At 36.8% G+C, this 23,476-nt stretch overlaps 1 protein-coding gene across 4 annotated transcripts in view; it reads right to left on the bottom strand.

The window, feature by feature from the left end:
* Positions 1-23,476, bottom strand: part of CDC42BPA (CDC42 binding protein kinase alpha) — a 181,351-nt gene that overhangs the window by 55,616 nt on the left and 102,259 nt on the right. For 3 of the 4 annotated variants that reach the window (XM_059467385.1, XM_059467382.1, XM_059467383.1), the window contains 10 exons: positions 23,225-23,425; positions 22,398-22,646; positions 18,630-18,709; positions 17,461-17,627; positions 16,903-17,025; positions 12,518-12,651; positions 10,676-10,918; positions 10,316-10,426; positions 6,326-6,573; positions 1,449-1,554 (listed from right to left, as the gene is read on the bottom strand). In XM_059467385.1, coding sequence (XP_059323368.1) covers positions 1,449-1,554; positions 6,326-6,573; positions 10,316-10,426; positions 10,676-10,918; positions 12,518-12,651; positions 16,903-17,025; positions 17,461-17,627; positions 18,630-18,709; positions 22,398-22,646; positions 23,225-23,425 — 1,662 coding nt within the window. The remainder of the gene's footprint in view (positions 1-1,448; positions 1,555-6,325; positions 6,574-10,315; positions 10,427-10,675; positions 10,919-12,517; positions 12,652-16,902; positions 17,026-17,460; positions 17,628-18,629; positions 18,710-22,397; positions 22,647-23,224; positions 23,426-23,476) is intronic. The other variant, XM_059467384.1, reaches the window with a different exon arrangement.

Genomic DNA, 23,476 nt, shown 5'->3' with positions numbered 1-23,476 from the left:
GAATTAGTCTCCAAATACCTGTAAAACTCTTAAAAGGTTTCTGCTTTGCACCATATAGGCGTGGAATGTTATGTATAGAAAAATTTGCTAGAAGAGCAAAGAAAAGGCATAAAAATTTGTTATGGCTCAGATAAGACTGTTGAACCTCTCCCTTGTTTAGTAACCATGGAGAGACTGAACAGATACAGGCATGAGACAGTCCTGAGATTCTCCAGGTGTCTCACATTCCCTTATTTTTCATTTGACTTACTTGCAGACAGGAAAATTGAAGTTAAATGCACATCTCCACATACAATATGTTATACCTAGCAATTAACCTCTCTCATTCAAATTGCTGCCATTCATACAGGCACATTCTGCAAGACAAAAGCCACAGCTAACCCAAGCTGGTATTGGGAACTAAACCTTCATTATGTTAAATAATTATTCAGAGAGTCAAATTGGAATCAGAGACCAGATAGACTTTATAGGAAAGCCTGCTTAGCAGAATGAAATCTCAGGTGAAAGCTTCTTTTAGTATTGAAATATATTAACAATTCAAAACGATAAAAGAATGGCCAATTTAAAATCTATTTTGCTTTTTACTTCAAATATGAATAACTCCACACCCTACTTATCATTTAAATGGGCTTATAATTTAAATATTCCTCCTTATTATGTGTCATTTTACAAGAAAAACACAAAGGTAACGGGGGAAGAGTGAAGAAAAACTACCAAAGTGACTAGGCTTTTTCTCAGTTTTCTTGGACTAAGCCTACCTATAGGCATATATATTGTCTGTCTTATACTGGTATGAAAATATACTGTAATTTGAGCACAGACATGCAAACATGCTTACTTTGAAGAACATTGTACTTTCATCATATTTTTAGAAAATCTACTGCATTACAAAAGGAATAGACAAGTTTAGCAAGATTTGGATAATGCACAATGAACTTGAATAACCTGTCAAAATGAACAATAAAGAGACAATCCGAATGCACAAATCATAATTATTTCTTGCTTAAGACACTTCATTTGTGTGATAATATGCCTTATCATTTGTATTTTTTTAGTACCTCAAAGTAACACTTTATCTCAAAGGGTAGGAGGGGCCCTGGTATTTCAAACGATTCACATGCAAATGTAGTCTAAGTAATCACATCATTAACTATGTATTTTTATATTTGGGTCATACAATGAAATAATCCTTTATTGTTGGCTTACAGTGCTGTCTGGAATTAGTCTTACCAAAATGTAAGCCCATCTAATTCCATTCCCACACATAAATATTCGTATATGCATATATACATGTGCATGTCTTCTCAAATCTAATATTAATCACCACATTTTTGTGTAACATCAATTTCTGCTTTCAGTTTAATAATAAGCAATGCAGCTCCATATTGTCCAATTTGTACAGAACATAAAATAGTTGTAAATTCAGGGCTCAACTAATCAGCACTTACCTTATCAAGTTCATTCGTAAGTTTTTTGTTCTCCTCTGTCAGCAGAATCTTTTCTCGTTCATACTTTTGTTTGAACTCTGTTTCAAATTCCTCTCTTTCACTTTGGCTAAGAAATAAAGTGAAGCAGAATTATGGAGTTTTTTATTCTAACTCACCCCATTATTCATTGAAACACAAAGAGATCAATGCACACACATGTTGAAGGGAAGTACTACATTGATAATAGCAAGGGCTATTAAAATCAAGCAGTTTAATAAACCACCATCTTAGGATTGCAAGCCAGCCTGTTGAATTTTAGAATTTGTAGAGAATCCCTCAGTACGAAATTAACAGAGCTCCACCAAGCCAATGTTTATCAACCCATTTACACAAATTTTATTCTTCAGATGCATCCTTTAAAAAATGAGCAGACCAAAGTATGTGTCAAAATTGTAAAATGCTCAGGGCACATTCTCAGCTCACATGAACATCATTGTAATGCACACATTTCTATAATTCCAAGTTTCACACAGAATGACAGGTAAAAATGACCACACATGGAACCAGAGCATACAGAAGCTAAATTAGAGCACGCAGGGCTGGGTCTCTGATGAGAAAAGCATATATGGGCTTGTCTTTGGGCAATTTAGAACAGCCCTGATGCCATATGTGGACTGTTAATTCAGGTATCATATACTCACTGTGAGCAAAAACTGAATGGATAATTTCTACATTCCTAATATCACCAGATTTTACAGCAAGTTTGGACCATTCTATCTAAGAAACTCTCACAGTAGCTGTTTCCCCCAAACCTTCCCTTCTCCCATGGATGTCATCCAGCAGAGGAGAACCCCTGGCTGATTCTGCTTAATATCAACTTTGATCTTGCACAATGAATGTGAGAACCTGAAAACAAACGAAGCTGCAGGCCCTCTGTTTGCCACAAAACCCATGGAATTTCCTTCAAGTGGTACACAGCAATGTTTTAGATGTGTAACTCTCACCTTGCATCTACTGTTTTCAGATTCACTAGCCTTGCCTCTTGTACCACCTTTTAACCAACTATTCATGTCACTGGCACAAAGTTCATCAGTAGAATTATACTATAAATGCCACAGATACAGAAAATATCCACTCAGCAAATACCACTGTGCAGTCTGAAAAGACTTGAAAAAGTACCCCGTATTAAAGGTTAACTCTGTAAAATTAAAATCCAGGGGAAACCCTGTCTTGAGCACTGCAATTTTTTTTCTAGATACCGATCAGAATTTTACACAATGCAAACCTAAATTACATTCTTGCTTCTTTTTCTGAGATGCAAAATTACTCCAGCTTTGCCTAATTGGGAGAACACTCTCCAAAGATGAGAAATACCAGTGGTTACAGTGAACCCAGTTAAGAGCAATGCTGCTTTGAATTTCCTACTCTTAATTTGAAATTCATTTAGTGCTTCTCTTTGAAATCTAGTACAACATGTCAGACTTATAGTGAAATTCTACATTGCCAGTCGTCCTTTGAAACGTAACACTTCATCCTAGTCAAGTTACATACTATCTCACTGTTTAAATGCCAAGTTTGAAATTCACCACCACTCCTTTTTTATATCAACAGATTCCATGCATACGATGAGCAGTATAGGGAAAAGGCAGGAAGAGATTAAAGCATTGGCTGTCATAGGAATTAATACCAGCTCCTGCTTCTGTTTTCTAGGCATAGATTCAAAGCTAATTTTGCAGACAGAAGTCCAAACTAACTTTTAATGAATTTCTTTCACACAGCTTTCATGGGTTTGTTTAGGAATTTTTTTCAGTATTTGTCTTAAATTTATTCCTTTAAGGCTTTAGGGCTCAAAGCAGCCGTAAATGGCAGTGGACTAAGCACACCATGGATTAGTGAAAGAGCTCAACATGTTTGTAGTTTTTATATTTTACATTCTTAATTCTGCTGGTGATTGTGATTACCCCAGTAAGTCAGATTGCTACAGTGTAATACAGAAATGAAGATAAATTTGAAACAGAGGAGAATGTGGGTATAATCCATCCCACCCAAACGGCCACTCAGCAAACAACAGAACTGTGACAGACTCCATGGATGTACCTTGGGCAGGCAGCAAGATCAAAATAATGTTTTTGCTTTGAAGCCTGGCATCCTCCTTTCCCATCAAACTTACTCTCTCATCTAACATTTAGCTGTGTGTCTCCTCTTCAAGTTAAGAAAATATACACAACTCAGCTTTCTTTTTATCAGTAGAACTGCAGCAAACCACATGCAAGCAATGTGAAATACTGCTTTATGGTATCACTTTGTCACTCCAGCTCTTTATTGCATCTGTACAAAGTGGCCAAATATTTTATCTTACTGCTTTGAAACCAAGAAAAATAGACCCGAAACAAACACCAGCCCCCAGGCTTCTTTATATCAGACAATTTAAAACCAGCAAATGCTGTTCTATAGAGTTCTCTGCTTTATAAATCCATCATGAAATGACAGGCCTAAAAGAAGTTTCTACAAATGTGATTTATTTTACAGAGTTTCTTGCATCTTCTTCTGAAATACTTCCTAATGACAATTCGAAGAAATGGAATTTAGTGCTACACAGATCACTGGCCTGATACTGTGCTCCTCTGCTTCCAACTTTAATAGCATGCAGTTTATGAGACTTCAGCAAAATGCAATCATTTTGTACAGGAAGGTAATCTCCCTTGAAGACTTGTGCTTTGGAAATAGCAAAAGTTAGAAAGCTTAAAATTGAAGGAAACAAAGGAAAATATCTATTTAAAAAATGCAAAACAGAAACCACCAACGTGCAAGTTACACAAAAATCGACATACAGATTTTGTCAAAGCTCTTCCTGATCCTTGCTTAGAATAACCTACATAATTCACTCATCTTACTGAGTAATACAACCACATCCTCTTACCAAGATCTTTTTTAATATGCACTGATGACTATTTTTAGACTACTAAAATATTTTTGCCAAACTGTATAAGCACACTTCAACTCCACACCCACCCCAAGCCTATTGTTAAAATAATTCCACTTATTTCAGCACAAAGCCTCCAGGTGCTTCCTTTCCAGTGCTTACATTCAACACCTCTCTACTGGAAGACTCACAAAAAGCTTTTCATGCCAGACTACAAAAGCTAACACCAACATGGATAAGCAGAAACAGAAAACCTATCTTCTTTTAAGGAAAACTACCAACTATTGAGTAGCAACAGCAATTCCTGCATTCCTAATGCTTAAGCTTCCCTTCTAAACTGCAGAAGTCAAACCATGGCATAACTTGAACAGGGGACTTCTGCCTTTCTGTGGAGTCAATGCTTGCATGAGATTTTGCAGATTTGTTTAACAAAGTTAAGATCAGGCCTTCCCCAAGCACTGATCATGTGCTTGGACACCTGACTGAACATGGAGCTGCAGCCCTTGCCATGAGTGTTGGATACTGGTTAGGTGACACATTTCTGCTCTCACTTTAAATCCTTCTCTAACACTTGAACCACATACAGAAACACATGGTTATGACAGCACCCACTGTGGATTTGTTCTTTATTTATTTATAGAGACCAGACTGAAGGAGAGTTTATGAACTAGCTAGAATGCACATCTAGTTAGAATGCCTGCAGCTGTGCAACATTTAAATTGGCACAGAAGGAGTTTTTCATTTGGTCACTGCTGGCAGGCATGATCCTTTCAAACAGTTTAACCTGCAGAAAGCAGAATTCATGATTCTTTATTTAATATTCCTCCTTCTGAGACACTGCTGGACTTCAAAGAGTGCCACCCCATCACCTCTGTATGTTACAAGATAGAACAGCCTTTTGTGCATTTGTAACTCATTGGTCAGCATGACCATTAAGTGATGCCACAATGAAATCATGCTGCTCAGGCAGGTTTCACTTCTCCACCCTGATCAAAGCAGCAAACTCCTGTGCTGTTTGTAGGTCCAGCCTATTGAATAGCTGCATGCTAGGAAGAAACAGCTCAGCTCTAAGCTGTATGATTTATGATCCCTGCTGAATACAATTTACAAGAGATACAGTGTTTCCACCTCTATTTGCATAAACTTTTTGGAAAAAAAATATATTTACTACTTATATTTAAAGGTCTTGCTATAATTTGGCTAACCTCTCAGCAGGGACTTCTCCATGGTTTCTCTCATCTGCCATCTTGCTACAGCAGCAAAAAGACTCCTCTATATTAGTGTCTACAAAGCATTCTGAATTTTTTATGAATGAACATGAGCATGTTCAATTTATAACTTATTCCCACTACTACACCATCCAACAGAAAAACTTGCTTTTATTGATGAATGCCTCAAGGAACAATCTCAAGGCCAGTTATAAGCTCCACCATGTGGGAGAGAAAAAAGCAGGTCTGACAAATTACCATGTCAGGAGAGATAAAGCAGCTTACGCCCACAGTAGTCTGCTGACTGATGTTAACACTGGATGGAACCCAGCATGGATTAGCCTCAGCTCACATTAAGTGACTGTTCCTGTGCTGGCAGAAATGTAGACAATACTTGATCTCTAACACATTAGTTTTGCATCAAAAGATGAAAATACCAAATAAAAGAAAAATGTAGAGAAACCGTTTTAAAGTGCAACATAAGCTTCAGGGGTCAACTTACCCCGAGCTGCAAGTCTGTAACTCAAGTTACATACCTTGGAATGGTCAGCCACTAAAACAGTTCTGGTGCATAATTAACTGTTTCAGTACAAGGAGGTGGAGCTATTTGTTCTGTTGGGTTTTTAAAGGTGACTGGTTTTAACCCTGGTATCAGCTCAGCCAAAATGCAACAATCTGCATTACACTTAAGGAAGTGACACTGTGTTTGGAACAATACTAGGAGATTTCAAAGGTTTAAGAAAAGGTAAATTTCATACAATACTCACTTTTCTCTTCTGGTTTTCTCTAACTTGTCCTTCAAAACCATGATCTCCTTCTTGAGGGCAAGCTGCTGGCTCTCTGCATCCCGCAGTTCCTTCTTCAGACTTTTTATTTCATTTGCATGCATCATTTCACGTTTAGATAGCTCCTCTTCATAGAAAACACTCTTCTTTTCTAGCTCTGCCTTTAATTTAGTGATCTCTTGCTGGTGTTCTATACTGCTTACCCCAGGTGAGCGACCAACCTGTTTTTGCTAAAATAAAACAGCACCAAATTAACAGTCAAGAATGCTGAAAATGATGCTCAATAACAACTCAATATTCCAAAGCCTTTGTTTAGAAATATTAAAACCTTGAGTTAAACACATCCATCTCAATTAATTTCAAAATTTGTTAAGAGCATAAATTCGAATGACACTCTATTATTTTGTTATTTAAGAGCAGTAATAGTTTTCAAGCTACTGAAAATTTGATCATTAAATGCCTCTGGTCATGTTCTGACTCCCCTTAAATGCAGTCAGAAAGTGACCACAGAATTAAAGACTTTGATGCTTCCACTCACACAGCTGACAGCAACAAGTTGAAGTGACTTTCAGAAAAGCAGAACAAGAACTATGACAATAATATATTCTGAAGGACAAATAATTTCTGGAAAAGCTATACTAAGACAAGCAGAGGCTTAACTGAAAGCTAAAGTTTAGCTACAGAAATACTACATGGATTGTATCAGTCAGGAGGGAAACCTGACCTATTTCACTTAAACTGACCATCTCTATCATAGTGGATTTATAGGATAAACAAGCTTTAAACAATAAGAGTAATTACTTCAACTTTTTGTAATTTCATAGCTCTCTTAGTGAGGTCTTCTGACATTTCAATAGTCTTTAAACACTATTTCAGGATACACACAGATTTGCACCAAATGCTGCACTCACTAAACTCAATGTCCTGCCATAACATAGAGGAGGAGCAAGATCAGGTTCAAAATGAGACAGTGGCATGACATGCACTGAAATCCAGTTCTGGAAATAACTTTTTAATGTCAACATATAGACAATTTGGTTTGGAATTTCTTCTGTTTTTTAAAATGTGTAATGAAAGGTGTTCTAAGGAAAGGAAATTCATAAAAGCACTTTGAAAAAGTTCAGGTGACTGAAAAACCTATTCCTTATGGTGACTTTGTCACACCTTCCAGTGGATTAAAGGCATTTTGTTAATTGTATCTCCATTCTTACCATGAGATGCTAAAAACCTCTCAGTCATCCTTAATTTGGCATGGCTCTGGGTAATTTTCTTTTCCTGATGTATGAGCAGGCTTTAAGAGCTAAATGCCATTGTAGAACATTCTGATGAGCTGAATTTGTACCATGATAAATTCTGTGAGAAAGCTGGGCCTTGCTGTTTGTGTCAGCAAAAAACTGCAAAACCCCCTGCATGTACGAGCCAGAGATGTGCTGCTACTGCACTGTTTTCTCTAACTCATGAAAACAACCATCTGGTTTAATCTAAGAGTAAAATCCTGCCCTTAGGATGCAGAACATGAAACTGGAGAAGGAAGAGTCCATCCTAACAGGAGATGCTTTGGAGAAAGAAAGATTTTTTTAAAAAAAGCAGTATAAGAATTTTCTTTCATTCACAGGCACTGTGAAATTTGTTCGTTACTGCCCAACATCCTAAATTGTTCACACATACAGGGTAATGGAGCACAGAAAAAGTTTAGGCTTTGCAACATCCTCTAGCAGGTATATAAAATGTTTTAGTGGAATTGCACATTTTTTACCACAATGAAAAGATACTATTGCAACCATAAGAGAGATGGTGCGGTAGAAGAGAAAGCCCAAAGGTATTGGACAATGGCTTGAAGAACTGAGAGGTATAGTAAACAGAGAATACACCTTTAATTGATGAAAGCACATATTCCAAATAGAGGCTTTCATACATGTCTACTTTAAATGGACAAATGGTGCAACTGAGACAGAATGCACCTCCTGGCACACTGGCAGCTGCTGTTTAATGCACTCCTCTCAGCTAACAGGGCACACCACTGACTAGCACTGAGTCTGATTTTAGTGAAAATCTGAATCCATGACACCCACAGGATCCCCTGTGCCCACACACTTGACTGACAAGTTTGCAGCACCCCACCAGGTCAGTGCAGCACAGAAGGATAGACAGCAGGCATGCTGCCTTCTCCCCAACAGGCTCTGCTTCATCCATGAACTCTGACATTATCCCTCACCTCAGCCTCTGCTCCTTTCCTGAGGAAGCTGCACCCAGCCCTCTGCACCTCCCAGATGATCTGAGAGTCACAGTGTTCACATCTTGGCCAGCAGCTCTCTTCTCATTTAACTTCACATCTGACTCACCTGCCAGCTCTCCTGCTCCCTGCAATTATCCCAGACAATCCAGCCCATCTGCCCGGCCTGCTGCAAAGAACACACTGGGTGGCAATCTCCCCTCCTTCAGCACTGAAGTCTGAACCACTGAGGACTTGTGGAGCATTTTATGCCACAGCTCTATTAGCTCAGAGATTGCCTTTTCCATCCCCAAGCAGCCCCATGAGTTTTCTGAGGTTTTCTGCTTTGGATTTAAAGCAGAAATCCACAATCACGCTGAGCATCCTCTGCTAAATGCTTCCTAAATTCTCTTTATTCAGCTTTCAACATCCTGCTTACATTTAATCTTCCATCATTTATGGTTTCTTCTATTCTCCTCATTTGGAGAAACCTTCCTTTCTCCTTTAAATACTTTTGTGTAGGAGAGCTTCCTGAATTTAACTAAGGAGCCATGCAGAGCTTTTACTGAATGGACAGGGCAGTATCACAACAACCACTCGTGACCCAAACTGTGCTTACTGAATTGTAAAATATTACCAAGACAGCTAAAATTCCCTTTTCCTCTTCTGACAAACTTGCCCTGCTGTTATAAATCAGCATATCATTTATTCTCAACAGATCTCCCATAAATTCTTCTCGCCTCTTAAACTACCATACAAACTCTTTGCTGATGGGGAAGATTGATGGAAGCAGAAGGAACACATGGTAATTTTCAGATAACAATCTGAATTCACAGCAGTAGAAACTTCATTAATCCAAACTTCATATTGAATGAATTTCCTTATTTTCTTTTAGCAAAGGAAAGCCAAATAGAAGAATGTTTGCTTAAAACCATCAATTTTTCTGTGCCATAACTTAATGTTGATGAATGTCCCAGAGAATTCTAATGAAAAAAGACTTGGTTGCTCATTTAAATTAAGACCAGATTAGGACTAATCTCACATTTTGCCCAAAAAGTTTAGAATTACTCTACTGCATGAAACATTTGGAACAGGATTTTGCTGTGAATGAACAGCAAGCCACATAAGTAAATTAAAAACTTTCTATTCAATTTTTGAGAAAGCCTAACTTCCCTAGAGCACTGCATAAAAAGCTAAATCACTGAATAAAATAACAGTTAATATTCTTGGCTGCCTTAAATTTCTTCTTTTAAAATCACATGCAAATGTGAGCAGTCTCATCAATATAAACAAAATCTTCAATGCTGCTCTTGGATAAAAATGCCTCATCCTCTGGCAAAGAGGCAGAATGTGTTAAAAACTGTTCCTGTATGGTTACATCAGTTGACATCCATTGTGCAGGAAACATGAGGAACAACACAGCAGACAGAACACCTCCACAGAAACCTGCCTAGATTGCAGGTTTATCTTCAAATATTCAACCATCTTATGCTAAAGTAAAAAAGTTTTTAACAAGTAAAGTTAGGCAAAGCATTAATGGAAGCAATGTGGTAAGACAAGGTTGATTATTAAGAAACAGCACATCAGGCAAATGTTAATTTTTCTGGGCAATAACGCAATGCATGCCTGTGTTAACATTCAGCACCAAGTGAAGTGACAGACTGACAAAACCCTTTTGTCCTACATCTGAAAGCAATCAAACAGATCCAAGTCCTAGATGACTAGTAAGTGTGCAGGTGTTAATATCAAAACAGACTAACCTTTAGCCCTTCTACTTCACTTTCCAACTGTTTAGAGTACTGTTCACTCCTCTCTCGCAATTTCCTGTCTTTGGATGCCTCAGCAGCTGCAGCTTCAGCTTGGACTTCCAGCTACAAAAGTACATACGTTTTTAATAGATAGGATTCTGCAGGGTTTTTTTTTCAAAATCTATTGATGGTTTTCAATATAAGAGAGAAATCTTCAGCACCAAACTGAACACTTCAAAGTCTTAGAAAACAAAATTGATACTGTTTGAAACAACAGACAAAAGGTTAAAGATTTACAAATTTAAAAAAAAACTCAGAAAACCTTACATATAACTTATTTCATAGAGTCTAAACAGTCTTCCCACCACTTACTTCTTTTTTAAGTCTCTCTGTTCTGCGTAACTCTTGCCTTAAACTTTCTACTTTTTGCATCACCACTTCCATTTCTTCCTCCTTATCTCGGAGCTGGCGGGCAAGCTTTTGTTTTTGAGAGTGCAAGTCTGTCAGCCGCTCGTTCATCTCTGAGAACTCCTGCATTGCCAATTTCCGCTGGCTGTGTGCATCTTTCAGCTCTTTGGCTTGGGATTTTAATCTGTCACTAGACTCTGCCAGTTCCTACAGTTTAAAAAAAGAATTAAGTAATAAACCTAGAATGCTACAAGGCCAATTTTGTCTTTGGATGAGTATCTAACACCTTTTCCAGAGTGAATAGAAACTACATATTCTTTTTTATTTCATCTACAATACAGATTGCATGCTTCTATAAATAAGGAAAGAGGCATGTTTTACACTAGTAGAGTGAGTAAAACTCCATAAATGTAAACCAAGTGAGAATCTACTCCATTATTATTACAGGTAAACACAATGGTGTTCAAGCACTTGCATTACAATACAAAAACACCTTGCTTTCTTAACAAAAATGTCATTAGCATTGGTTTTTAATAATTATTTAAATAAATTAAAAGAATCTCAAGTGCTAAACAGTAAAAATTGAATGGAAAACTCTACTCTATGAAAATCTTTACTCAAGAATCTTTAGACAACTGGCCTGCAATGGCAAATATTATTTCCATACACTGTACCTTAGTATCAAATATCAGAGAAAGTTTCAGGCAATAAAACACTGCAGTGAATAAAAGCAATATATGATAACTATCCTTCTCAAAGAATCAGCGTAGCAGTGTTAGTGCAGTGATAACTCCATACCACAACACCTTCACAAAGCTTGCTGTGCCCTAGATTTGTGCCACCACACTACCAGTGAGGGACCACAACACTTTAAATAATTCCATAATGTTCAGTCAAACCAGAGCAGAAAAAAGAAGCAAGGAAAAGCAAATTTCAGGATAAAAAAACCACCAACTGGAAGAATTAGTATTTGGCACTGCTGACATCCATGTAAATCTAAACATGTTTCTAAGGTTCTTAAAAAGAGGTCCTAATCACTAAGAGCTGGTTTAGAAGAGAGATGGTCTTTCTGGGACAAACTGGCAGCTTTTTAAATTTTAAGAGCCTTAAGGGTCAGAAGAAACAGTGTTAAACACAGCTGGCACATCAGCTCTAGTGTAGACTCTAAAATAATGAGGCAATATAGTTACAATGAAAAACAGGTTTTATGTATTTCACACCTGATTACAGGTTGATCTAATAACAAATACAAAAAAGAGCCATGAAAGACAGTATGTTATAAATAAGAAAATGAGGGATCAGAGAGAAGAAGAAATAAAATCCCGTATTCTTTAGCTGCAGTTATTTCAAATTACTTTTCAATTTTCATACTTGGGCAATTCCTCACATCTCCCTCTGGAAATACTTCTGTGACACAGTCTTAACACCATATTCTTCACTGTTAAAGTCTCACCCATATTTCAGATTAAATTGTCTGGAATAGTTCTTCTCTACTCTGTCTTCTAACCCCTATTATCATCACTAAATGTGAAGCTCTAAAACCTTTTTTGCAGCCACCATGCAATTTGGATTATGGAGTCGTTCACTATCTGGAAGCAATCACTTAGGGAGCACCCAGCAGTCATACAGACAACGTGTTAAATAATGTCCTTTTCTTCACCAAAAAAAAGGCAGAAAGCTAAGTAGGTCATGCTACACACTTGTTATCTGCTCATTAGTTATACACTTGAAAGTTATTACAAGCAAAATGAACAAAAATAAAACAGTCTTGAGGGTTTAGAACAGTTGCTGACAAAATGATTTTACCTTATTAAGATCTTCTCTCTCTTGCTTCAGCGTCCTGACTTGCTTCTCAAAAGCCTTTATTTGTCTGGAGGCATCATCCAATTCCCTCCTTGCAGTGCTGGCCTCCTCGAGCTGCTGCTCCAGCTGACCAGATTCTAGAAAAAGCAGCAGAACTCTAAATATTCTAAGGGAAAAATCAGAATTCTACAATAGGATAGCCTAGCTGCTTGAAGCCCCTTCAATATTTTTTCTGGTTTCCATTTAATCACAAAATAAGGCAATTTTTATCTGGTTTAGAAAAGGGAGCAGGTTGTTTCAGCTGCCATTATCTGCTTTTAAGGGAACAGAATGAAAAGGTCCCAGCTTGCTGGAATGTAACACAAAAATGATAACTTGTTTTCTCACATTATTATGACCAGCTCTAATACATAATTCTGTAATGTATGCTTTAACACAACTTATACATTTGACTTTTATGTGCTGTGATGCAATATATAATACATTTTTTATTACACAGTAATTATAAACAGTCTCCCTCCTCCTTCCAGTTTCCCCCAAAAAGAAACAGTAAAAATAATGGGTCACTCAAGAGCTGGCAAGTGTTCTCCTGTCAGTACCCTTAAAATTAACTTCAGCTGATTTTACTTATTTCTAGTGTGAAAACCACTTGTTTTTATGTGATCTGCTTTATTACTACTATAAATAAGGGAGAACTATTGCAGCCAGTTTCTTACCAACAGTCAGTTACACAGTGACAGTGTAGTTCTATGGCACAATTAAATAATGTCATATAAAAACCCTCAAATTCTACAAGAAAACCTGAAACTCATAAAATATGGCAACTCTAACTAGTGAGTGGGTTTTTTTTTCCCCTCATAGTCTTTACTTAAAAAACAAGGCTTTAAAGTAAGATATATAGGAAGGTAAATTAATTTCAAGTTATATGAAATCATTGGACATATTTTCTTCTATTTATTTGTGGGCAGGTCTTCAGACCACTTGTATTTACCCAAAGAACAGGAACCCATCTGTATTCTTAATAACAGCCTTTAACTACATTTTCATAAATGTAACCCTAAGAGACTGGCTCTTGGAGAAATCAAATATAAAAACACATACATTTTTAAGAGGGTTAATTTCTGAAACACAAGAATTTTATAAGCAAATTAATACCATTAGCTTATACCCAGAAAAATATTCACTATTGTTTTAATTCACTCATTCTTGTTTAAAGTTTTAAAAGAATGCACTTAAATAAGAGATGCAGCTCAAAGCCAGAAATTATTAACTGCCTTCCTTATGTAGTCTACTCTGAAGTCACCAGTGAAAAGAAAGTTTATATATGGCTCTGCTGAGCCAAGATAAATCTCTCTTCTGTGCATGAACTACTTTGTTCCACAGCTCTGTTTTCCTCTTGCATTGCTGCCCTTTACATATTTGGCAATATTAAAGATTCCTCAAAGTTTTCTCCTATGTAACTTAGCGAACAAAAATTATAACTTTGACCTCAAAAATTGAAAGCATATGCTAGCTTGTCATTTCCTGGAAAACCAGATAGACAAGAAAAATGTATTTTTCTAAGCCTCCTGGTGACACCCCTGAATTTGACACAATTTTGAGTTTGCTCTTTATTACCTTTTTAAGCAGGTGTTTACTCTTACAGCTTCAGAAAAGGCAGTAAAACAGGTTAAAGAAAGTAACAAAAAGCTAGGTGTGACATATGGGTTGTAAATGGTAATTTTCCATTTAATCACCCTAGCTGTAACTAACATTTTAGATAATATATCCAAACACTCCCTGTAATATATTATTACATTACATTTAGTAACTCAAGAGATGAGCCCAAAGCATAAAAGGGTCATCTCTGCTCCTGAACTGAACCTTCTTAAGGTTCATCAGATCTTTTAAAGGCTATCCAGAAAACCTAGAACTAGCTCCTCTATATTTGGAAGCATTCAGACATGGCCATCATTGGTTTGTTTCTGTATTCTGTCACTAATATAGTTCTAAAATCTATCTCAAAACCTCCATAAAAATCAAGTAAAACAGAAAACTTTATTTTATCAAATTTGCTTATATTAGTTGCAGCTTAAGGCACAAATGAATCTTTTCTAACAAATGGCTGGATCAGACAAAACATTCAAGTATATACTGGCAAAGTTGATGGGTTAGGCAGCTCTACATCTTCCTCATTTGATCCTATTATTCACTTCCAAACCAAACTCCAAAAGTACACATTCTGTCTAGGAATAAATACACAAATATGTATGTGGTGTGAAGCAGAAAATTACTTTAGGAAAAATCTTCTCAGTATTGACCACCTTCACTAGACTTTGACTTCTTTTCAATTTCAAAAGGGACAGCAGATGTGCTGGGGAATGTTTCCACACCTTTACTATTTTTTTTTTCAATACCAAAGGAAGTGAGTGATACTTTCAGCAGTGAACTAAGGTGCAGCTTAATAGTAAAGAATAAAATACAATTTAAAGCTGATTTTGATGTTTTTCTGTGAATGATTGGTCTCATTCAAAAACTGTTCTTGTAAACATTGCTTTTCAGTTTACAAGAAGAAAAAAACTGAAGAAGAAAACTGAAAAGTCAGTTTTCAAAACCTGATCTAAGGACTGTTGCAGAGAAGGGATTTCTGATCACATTGTCTTTATCCTCACTACAGCAGCAAGAGGAGGGACATTTGGCTGAAGCAAAATTTCACAAAAGCCTTTGTCCTGATATAGTGCCAACACGGCATCACTCAAACCAGAGTGATCCTCCCTGAGCTGGCTAAGCCATGTTCCTGTCCAAAAATAATGCCCATGGTACAATACAAAACTGCTGCATCACGCCAGAGCAGCTGTCCAGCTCTGTATCTGTAACAGGCTTTTTTCAGAGTACACAGTTTTGACAGGCTGTAATCTGTGTGCTGCTCTCTGCAGCTCACACACAGCTCCTCCTGCCCCACAAGGCAGCTGCAGAGTCCAAACAAATCCACTCAAGTGTCTGCAAGCTGAGTTCCAGTTACTCTTTCTGTGGGCGTCGCTGCTGGCATTACCGACACTTGCAGGAACTGAATGAAGTCTTGTCACAAATACAAACCAGAACAAGTGGTTTTTGAAGTTTCCTCCAACACTTCTGGCTGTTTGTTTTTCTCTTGTCTCAGGCAAGATATGGACATGTAATAGAGATGTATCTACCACAACTTGTGACTGATTTTTCACACAAAACACAGACATTTTTCTATAAGATTAATTGAGTTTTTCTCCCCGTTTCTCTGGTTCCACACCTGATACCTAACAGTCTCTTGTTTTTTTTTTTTTTATTTAGGAAAATAATCTTGCTGTGCTTCCTTTCTTCCTTTTTTTGAGATGTCTCTGCTCTCAAGATCCTATTTTGAAGACAGCATTATGGAGATGTATAGCAGGAGTCCTATGGTATGAATCACTATGAGAGAAAACTCCCTTGAACTTAATTCAGAATATCAAATCAAGAATACTGAATACTAGCTTTTAAAGCGGGCTAAAAATATATTAGCTAAACATACAGCAAATTGTTCACTCATAGCTAGATTGAATATAGTAGTGCAATGTAAGCCCTCCCTCTCAAAGTTCTTAAAACATGAATTGCCCAGAATCTGAAAGAGTAAGGCTGGAAAAAGATGGATCTTTCCCTAAACATCTCCAGCTGCCTCTGTAGAACACACATACTGGGCTAAGTAGATTTTTGCTTTTTGACTAGTATGAATGTCCTGATGAAAGGCATCATATCATTAATTTAAAAAATAATCTCTTTAGCTGCACAGATTTCAAAATCACTTTTCCAACTTGAAGTACTGAGGTACTTGACAGCCATAACTTTAGTTTTGGTAAAATCTTCAAGAACTCTCAGAAGCAAAGAAAATACATGTTCAGTTTTGAAAGGAATGACAGTTCATTGACAGCAGAGCTCTCATCTCCCTTTCCCCACAAGCTTCTACTGCCCACCTTGTGCTGATTTACCCGATCATAAGTTGATTAAATTCTCTCTAACAGCATTCTCCTTGTTTCATCAAGTCCATTAAAGTCACGAGAGAGTCCAGGGAATGCACAGATTGAGAAGGGGCCATGCAGCTGTAGGCAGGACTAATTTTGGTGGCAGTTTTCTTTGAGCAGTTTTGCTGCTGGCAGTGCAACCTCATGGCCCATTGTATCCTCCCTCATGCACTACTCCTTGCCACTTGGAAAACTCAAAATGAATTTGGAGAAAATGTTGAGGTACAGTGGGAGAGTGAGGGGTAAAATGAGAAGTAAAAATAGACTGGAAAACTTTTAAAAAGCCAAGGAAAACTAGCATTATGATTGGAGAGGAAAAAAAGAAAACTTGACAAAATACAGTTTCTTGTTACAGCTTTTACATTACTATTTATGACATACCTGTTACCTGTTTCTTCAACTTTTCAATTTCTTCTTTCAAACTTTTAATTTCTAGATCTTTGCTTGCTGTTATTGGGCCGTCCACTGTTGAATACTGCAGAGCCTGCACTGTCTGGGTGGACTCTAGAACAAGACAGAAGAGAGAGGGATGAATAACATGCCCTACATCTGAGGAGATCAAAGAGATACTACTGATAAATTTAGACATGCCAAAAGACCCCGCACTGGGCAATTTCCAATTATTATGTGCCAATTTTTCAGTAATTGTCAGCTAGACCAACTAAATGCTTAAGAGTTTTAAGAACGAAATGTTTATGCCATAATGGCCAGTGAGAACAAAGTTAGCACAAGAAGTTGCATACACAGTGTGTTTCAGGCATAAAGCGTAACAGAAATTTAATTTGTCAATCAAAATATTAACAAGAATTATTTTCTGCTAAAAAGCATCCCAGGAAGCATATTTAATTTTTTTCCCCACACTATAAACAGTGTCTTACAAAATTGCAGGTTAATCTAAGTTTAAAAAGTATGGAATTATTTTTTTTTTAATGACTATACCTTGCAGTTTTCTGCTAAGTTCAAGCTTTTCCTGTTCTAGACGTCTTATTCTCCTCTCATAAGCTTCTGTTGCTAAACTGTCCTCCAAAGTTCTCTGAATGCTGGCATCAAGATCCATGGAGGGTGGTCCAGCTGTCAGTCTTAGACAGCTGCGGTCTGAAAGAACACTGGGGGAAAAAAACAAATAGTATTGGATCTTACAACTGCTATGAAAACATCAACCAATAAACAGTCTGCTTAAGTTGTTAATTACTATGCCATTTATTGTAACATCTTGTTGTAATACTTTGTTTGTATGAGCTCATTGGAAATTGAATGAATTTTTGCCTAGCATGCCTGATCTCCTCAATGCATTTTTTGTTACACAGAATTGGATGAACTCCTGATTATAAATCATTATGGACACTCTACGTTATGGACAGCAAAAAGCAAAAAGCTTAGACAGTAAAATCACAATAGTAGTTCATTTGAGAATAGTTAATCAAGTATCACAAATGCTTTAAAGACAACAATCACTAAAAATGGTATGAAATTATCCCATAACAACTAGGGCATGGACATGTCAGAAATGCTGTGGCTACTCATGTACACATGCTACTACTTATGCAAATAATGCTTTTGAAGTCTAGGACATTCTAGGACATAGTCACTTTCCCAGCAGAAACTGGCCTGTCTTTTCAATGCTTGTAAACACTTTCTTTATTTCCATAAACAAGAAGCATACAAGGGACTTCACTGTTTAGTTTAGCAATGGAAATGAGTCAAATAAATTCTACAATTATAGCAGATATCAAAGTAATTTTTACAAAATTTCTATTCAGACTTACAGAAGTGTCAAAGGGCTAGAAATAAAAGTGGTTTTAATGTCTAACAAACTAAGTTCTATTCGGGTCCACACATCCAGTCTTAACTTTGTAATGGGCAGTTAATTTTACATATTCTCTAATAACAACCTTTCTCTCAAAACCCCCCTGAGCAAAGGTGCTGACCTGTACATATATGTAAATTTTACCTGCAGAGAGCTCATTCTCTTGAACAGACAGCATTTTAGATTATGGTACTTTCCTCAATAAACCACATTCTTTGATATCTGCTCAATATGATTCAAAGACAGAAAGTTGGAACACTGTGTAACTAGCCTAGAGACAATTTTTGAACTCTTAACTTACCAGCTACTTGTATATGTGAAACCCACAAATGGTAAATGATGGCCAGAAAATGCAGTGTGGGATGGTGGAGGCATTGTTTCCTAGAAAAATAACAGGACAGTTGAGTAAGCAGTATCCTACTGGACTTAAAAGAAACAGATTTTTCAGTTTAACCATATGAGAAGTGTTAATATCAGGGGAACTATACTCACTGTCATCCTTATCTACAGCCCAAATATGAAACAACATCAACTAATTCTATTTATAATAGCATTTAACATATACAAAACCAGAGCATGCTGACATAAAAATGTCTAATTAAATAGGCTATTTTTCCAAGAAGCTCTTAGCATAAAGTGCAACACCTTTTATTCCCTGCTATGCTCCTCTCTGCTATTCAGTCAACAGGGCTTCCTGCCTGTAGAATTACCAGCCCACTTCTGAGTGGGCCACCTCTATTTGGAAAGAACAATCAACAGGCATTTATTAGAAAGAAATAATACCAGAGATTGTTCTAATCCCATTAGTACTTTGACCATTTCTTCATTCTTTGCTCCTCTTTCTTGCCAGACAAAGAACTACAAAGACAACTCTGAGTTGCTATTCAGGCTAAAATAACCCTGTTGTTATTTTATTTGGACTATTTGAAGTTCTAATATTCCTAATTTTCTGTTAAAAGCTTCCTATTTAAGCCCAAGAGGCAAGGTTTATGTTGCTCTACTAGAGATGGCCATAACAGTCACCAAAAGAAAATCCTCAAGAAGATGATTATTGCACTGGAAGTGATAAAAGATTCCAAATTGTCAGAAAAGGTATGTTACATATACCTTTCTTAATAATTTCTTTCTAAAACAAATAAAAATGAATGAAAGGAACCAGTTGTACATTTCTTTCATATAAAACTCTGCAGGGAAGGACAAGAAGAAAGACTGCATTCAACAGAAATCTGAAATTACCTTTCCAGTGGTGATGTCAGCTATTTTACATCACAACCTTGTCCTCTTAGCTGACAAAAACCTTCATGTTATAAATGAGTTCCCAAACAACACTAATGATATTGCTAGATTGTGTAAATTCATGAAGTTGAGCATTTTGGAAACTGAGGACAAGATCAAATTACAAAGCCTTAACTTTCCACTAAATCATAATAAAAATATCAATTATTACAGATTACTATGGTGAGAAAAAGTAAAATTCTATTTCTCCTTTACATTTTGTTTTCACCTTTCATAGATTCAAATTTCAAAACTGTATTCACAAATAACTTTTAAAAATATCAAATACTTAATTGCACGATTTTAACAGCCCACATGACAATTCTCAGGTACCACACTGAGAGGTTACTAAATACCTAAAAAATTGTTTCTATTGATCATAAGGTAAGATTCTGTGAAAGAATTTGTTTTGCAGAGGTCAAGATACATATCTCCTGCTGCTTGTGTGAATTTAGCAGTACAACCATGCTGAGAAAATTATGACTGAATCCCTCAATAAGGCTACCAAACCAAACAGTGAAAAGCTAAAACCCAGCCCAGCTTAGGCTGCCTGAATAGCACAGTTCTGCCCTTTATGCTTGTGTGTACATTCAACATACTTTTTAAATGTCATTATTATGTATATAATTTTTCCATGGGACTATGGTCTCATTCAAAGTTCAGGAAGAATAACAATCATGGCTTTTCAACACTGTCTTTTATCTTCAGCATTGGGTTTTCCTCATTTGCTCTATGCAATTCAAATCTTGCCAAGAATTTTTGAAAAAAAAAAAAAAAGTCTCATGGGCTTATCAGTGTTGCTGACTCCTATAATAGCAGTGTGAGTATGTGGAACTTCCTCAAAAGATATGTATGAAATATGGAGGAGAAAATACCTCCAAGTTATATATAAGGAATTTGAGGCAAAGCAATATGAAATACAATGTCCTCTGGTCAAAGCAAAAATGTAAAATATTCTCAGTCATGCAATGCCTTTAGGCTAGGTTTTTTCAGCAGTTCTGAGATACTAGGTGTGAAAAGAAATGCCAAGAAAATAACATCCTTATATTAAAACAGAACAAAACCTTCAGATGTTTCAAATTAGGAAGCTGAAAAAGAAGCTCTAGAAACTGGCATTCCTCTCTAACAGTTCAGGGGCATTGCTTTTCACCCCCAGATGTCTAAAGCCAAGTAAGAATTGTCTCATTTTTCTCAGCTGAGAGTCCAGTAACTCGGCAGAGAAGCGTTCTTTCTTCACCTGCAGGTCCCTGTTCCTTCACAATGGTAAAGCATTCACACTATTCAGGCATAGTTTGAAAACCTCAGGTGGGAGAATGGGCTCTAAAAAGGAGGAGTGGTGGAATGGACAACACTAAAATGTGTGAACAACCTCTAAAAAGTATCTCAGTTTCACAAACAAAGACCTGCTACATACAGCATCCACTCCAGCTACTCCATCCTCCCAGCTGTTGCTGGACAAAATAATGTGCAAACTGGTATCTGAAGACTGCATAAACAATTTTTAAGATAAAAATACTTCTGTTGTGAAAGGAGAAGGAAATATCAGATATAAGTGAGGAAACAAAACGAAAAAAGTGCAAATCATCCTATGCAGCTACACTGATTTGCTTAATTTGCCTATAAGGAAAAGGGGTCTGAGATTTAACCAGAGATGACAGAATCACTTAAATTGGAAAAGACCTTCAAGATCATTGAGTCCAGCCATTAAGGGTCAGGTCCATCACTAAATTACTTTCCTAAGGACCATGTCTAAAAACCTCCATTGAGTCAATTGACTCCACCACTTTTCTGGGCAGCCCTTTTGGTTATAAAATTTTTCCCAACATCCAAACTAAACCTCCCCTGGATCAACTTGAGGCAATTTCCTCTTGCCCTGTGGCTTATTACTTGGGAGAAGAGACTGATACCCACAAAGTGTTTTAGTCAAAGTGGTTTCCATGTTTTAATGTGCAGCTGGAGAAAAGGGAATGCAAATAATGATCATCTTGTCTACAACAATTCGCGTTGCCACTTATCTGCATGCCCAGAAAACTGAGATGCACATGCAGTTCAGAAAACAAAAGTGGTGAAAATGCTTTATCTGACATGTAAACAGCAGGTTTCCGCATCTTTCAACAGACACACACACACAAACACACCCAAAGGTATTTCCAAAGAGAGAACACAAGGCATTCCTCCAATGCTAAGGCATCTATCATCTATCAAAGCTCCTTTTCAAAAGCATAGAAACAAAAGTCTGATAAAATCAATAGCTGCAGAGCATTTTAAGGAAAGGTAAAAATATTTTCTTGTTCCTTAAGAAATGGCTGTAATATTTCTCCTACATTTCTCAAAACTCGAGTTGGAGAAAAGATTGGAAAAAGTATAGTGGAAACGAACTGAAGGGAATCAAACACCAACATGAGCAATTAGAGTAGAGCAATAAAATACAGTAAAATGCAATGTGCAAACTTATACTAAGCCTTAGCAATGCTCTGCTAGAAGTAGTCTTGCAGATTATCTGTGTGTAAATGTATTATTCTTTGTAAGACATGGACACTAAACTTGTTACTGCAACAGATGTATGTTAGCTAAAGACACATAAAGCTACAGTGAATTTACAAACCTTATCCTTACACAAGTATGATTTTAGGACCAGCCTACAAACTATGGAAGTATTCCTCTCTCAGCTCTTCAAAGCAGCATCTAACTGTTATTTATGCAGAACACAGTGAAATAAACTGCCTTTTCCATACATTTTGTTACAAAGTATACCACAAAGGCTGATTCATCAAAATGTTAATTGTATACTTACAGAGTTCTTTAAGCAATCATCATCCACATCAAAGTTTGATGTATCAGTAGGGCTGCTGACTTCTGGGATGTAAGGTGCCTCACAGTTCCTAATGTTGTCCCAATCAATCCCAGCAAAAAATGGATGGTTCTTAAAGTCTTCTATTCCATTTTGTCCAAGTCGATGCTCTCTGCTACAAATGAGCCTTCGGATGAGGTCCTTTGCACTTTCAGAGACATCTGTCACTTGAGCAGGAAACTGAAACCTCTCCTTAAAGATTCAAATAAGAGGAAATAGTTTATTACCAGGAAAAAGTTGGGAAAATGTACTTTCTTAGTGAAAATCATTAACTAGAAAAAGAAATGTGCAAATACTCCAGCTCTGAAATACATGCAGTAAGGCTTCAAGGAAAAGACTTCTGCTAAGGATGGAAACTATTAAGATATCTTATCTTCTACTTTTTCTCCTTTATTTAAATTTCTCTTACACTACAGCTGTTGAATTTTACAGCTAGCTCCATGTGGAAGAACATTTTAGAACCTTCTGCATAAGCCAAGGAATGGGTTCACCAGAAAAAAGAAACACAAGATTGATGCAATGTAGCCAAGACAGACTCCACAGAGTGAATTAACATCTATGTTTCCAACACAGATTTTAAGTTTTAGCCTTATTCCAAAGCAAAGTCATCTGCAATCCATAAGCATTAACTTGCTACATGGAAACATATTTTTTGTTCTACATTTATGAACACTTAACATAATTAGCACATAAAAACTTATTTTTAAATACGTGTTCAAGTTACCCCATTATTAAAAATTAGCTTAGAGACAGACAGAAAGTGCACTAACTTTGTGGTTCATTATTTTCCCATAGGTCTCCACCAAGGACTCAGCATAAAAGGGCGTTTCTCCATAAAGCATTTCATACATGCAAACACCCAGGGACCACCAGTCACACTCGGGCCCATACTTCCCTTTTCCATCTTCCATGGCCTGCAAGATTTCTGGAGAGATGTAGTCTGGTGTTCCAACTGCCACTGAAGATTGGACCTGTAGAAGTTACATTTTCAGGATTAAAATCAACTTTCATCATTACAGACA

This window comes from Ammospiza nelsoni, chromosome 3, assembly GCF_027579445.1.
Source record: "Ammospiza nelsoni isolate bAmmNel1 chromosome 3, bAmmNel1.pri, whole genome shotgun sequence".
Lineage (NCBI taxonomy): Eukaryota > Metazoa > Chordata > Aves > Passeriformes > Passerellidae > Ammospiza > Ammospiza nelsoni.
Note: the sequence above shows the minus strand (reverse complement) of the source record. Positions and strands in the feature narration are given on the sequence as shown.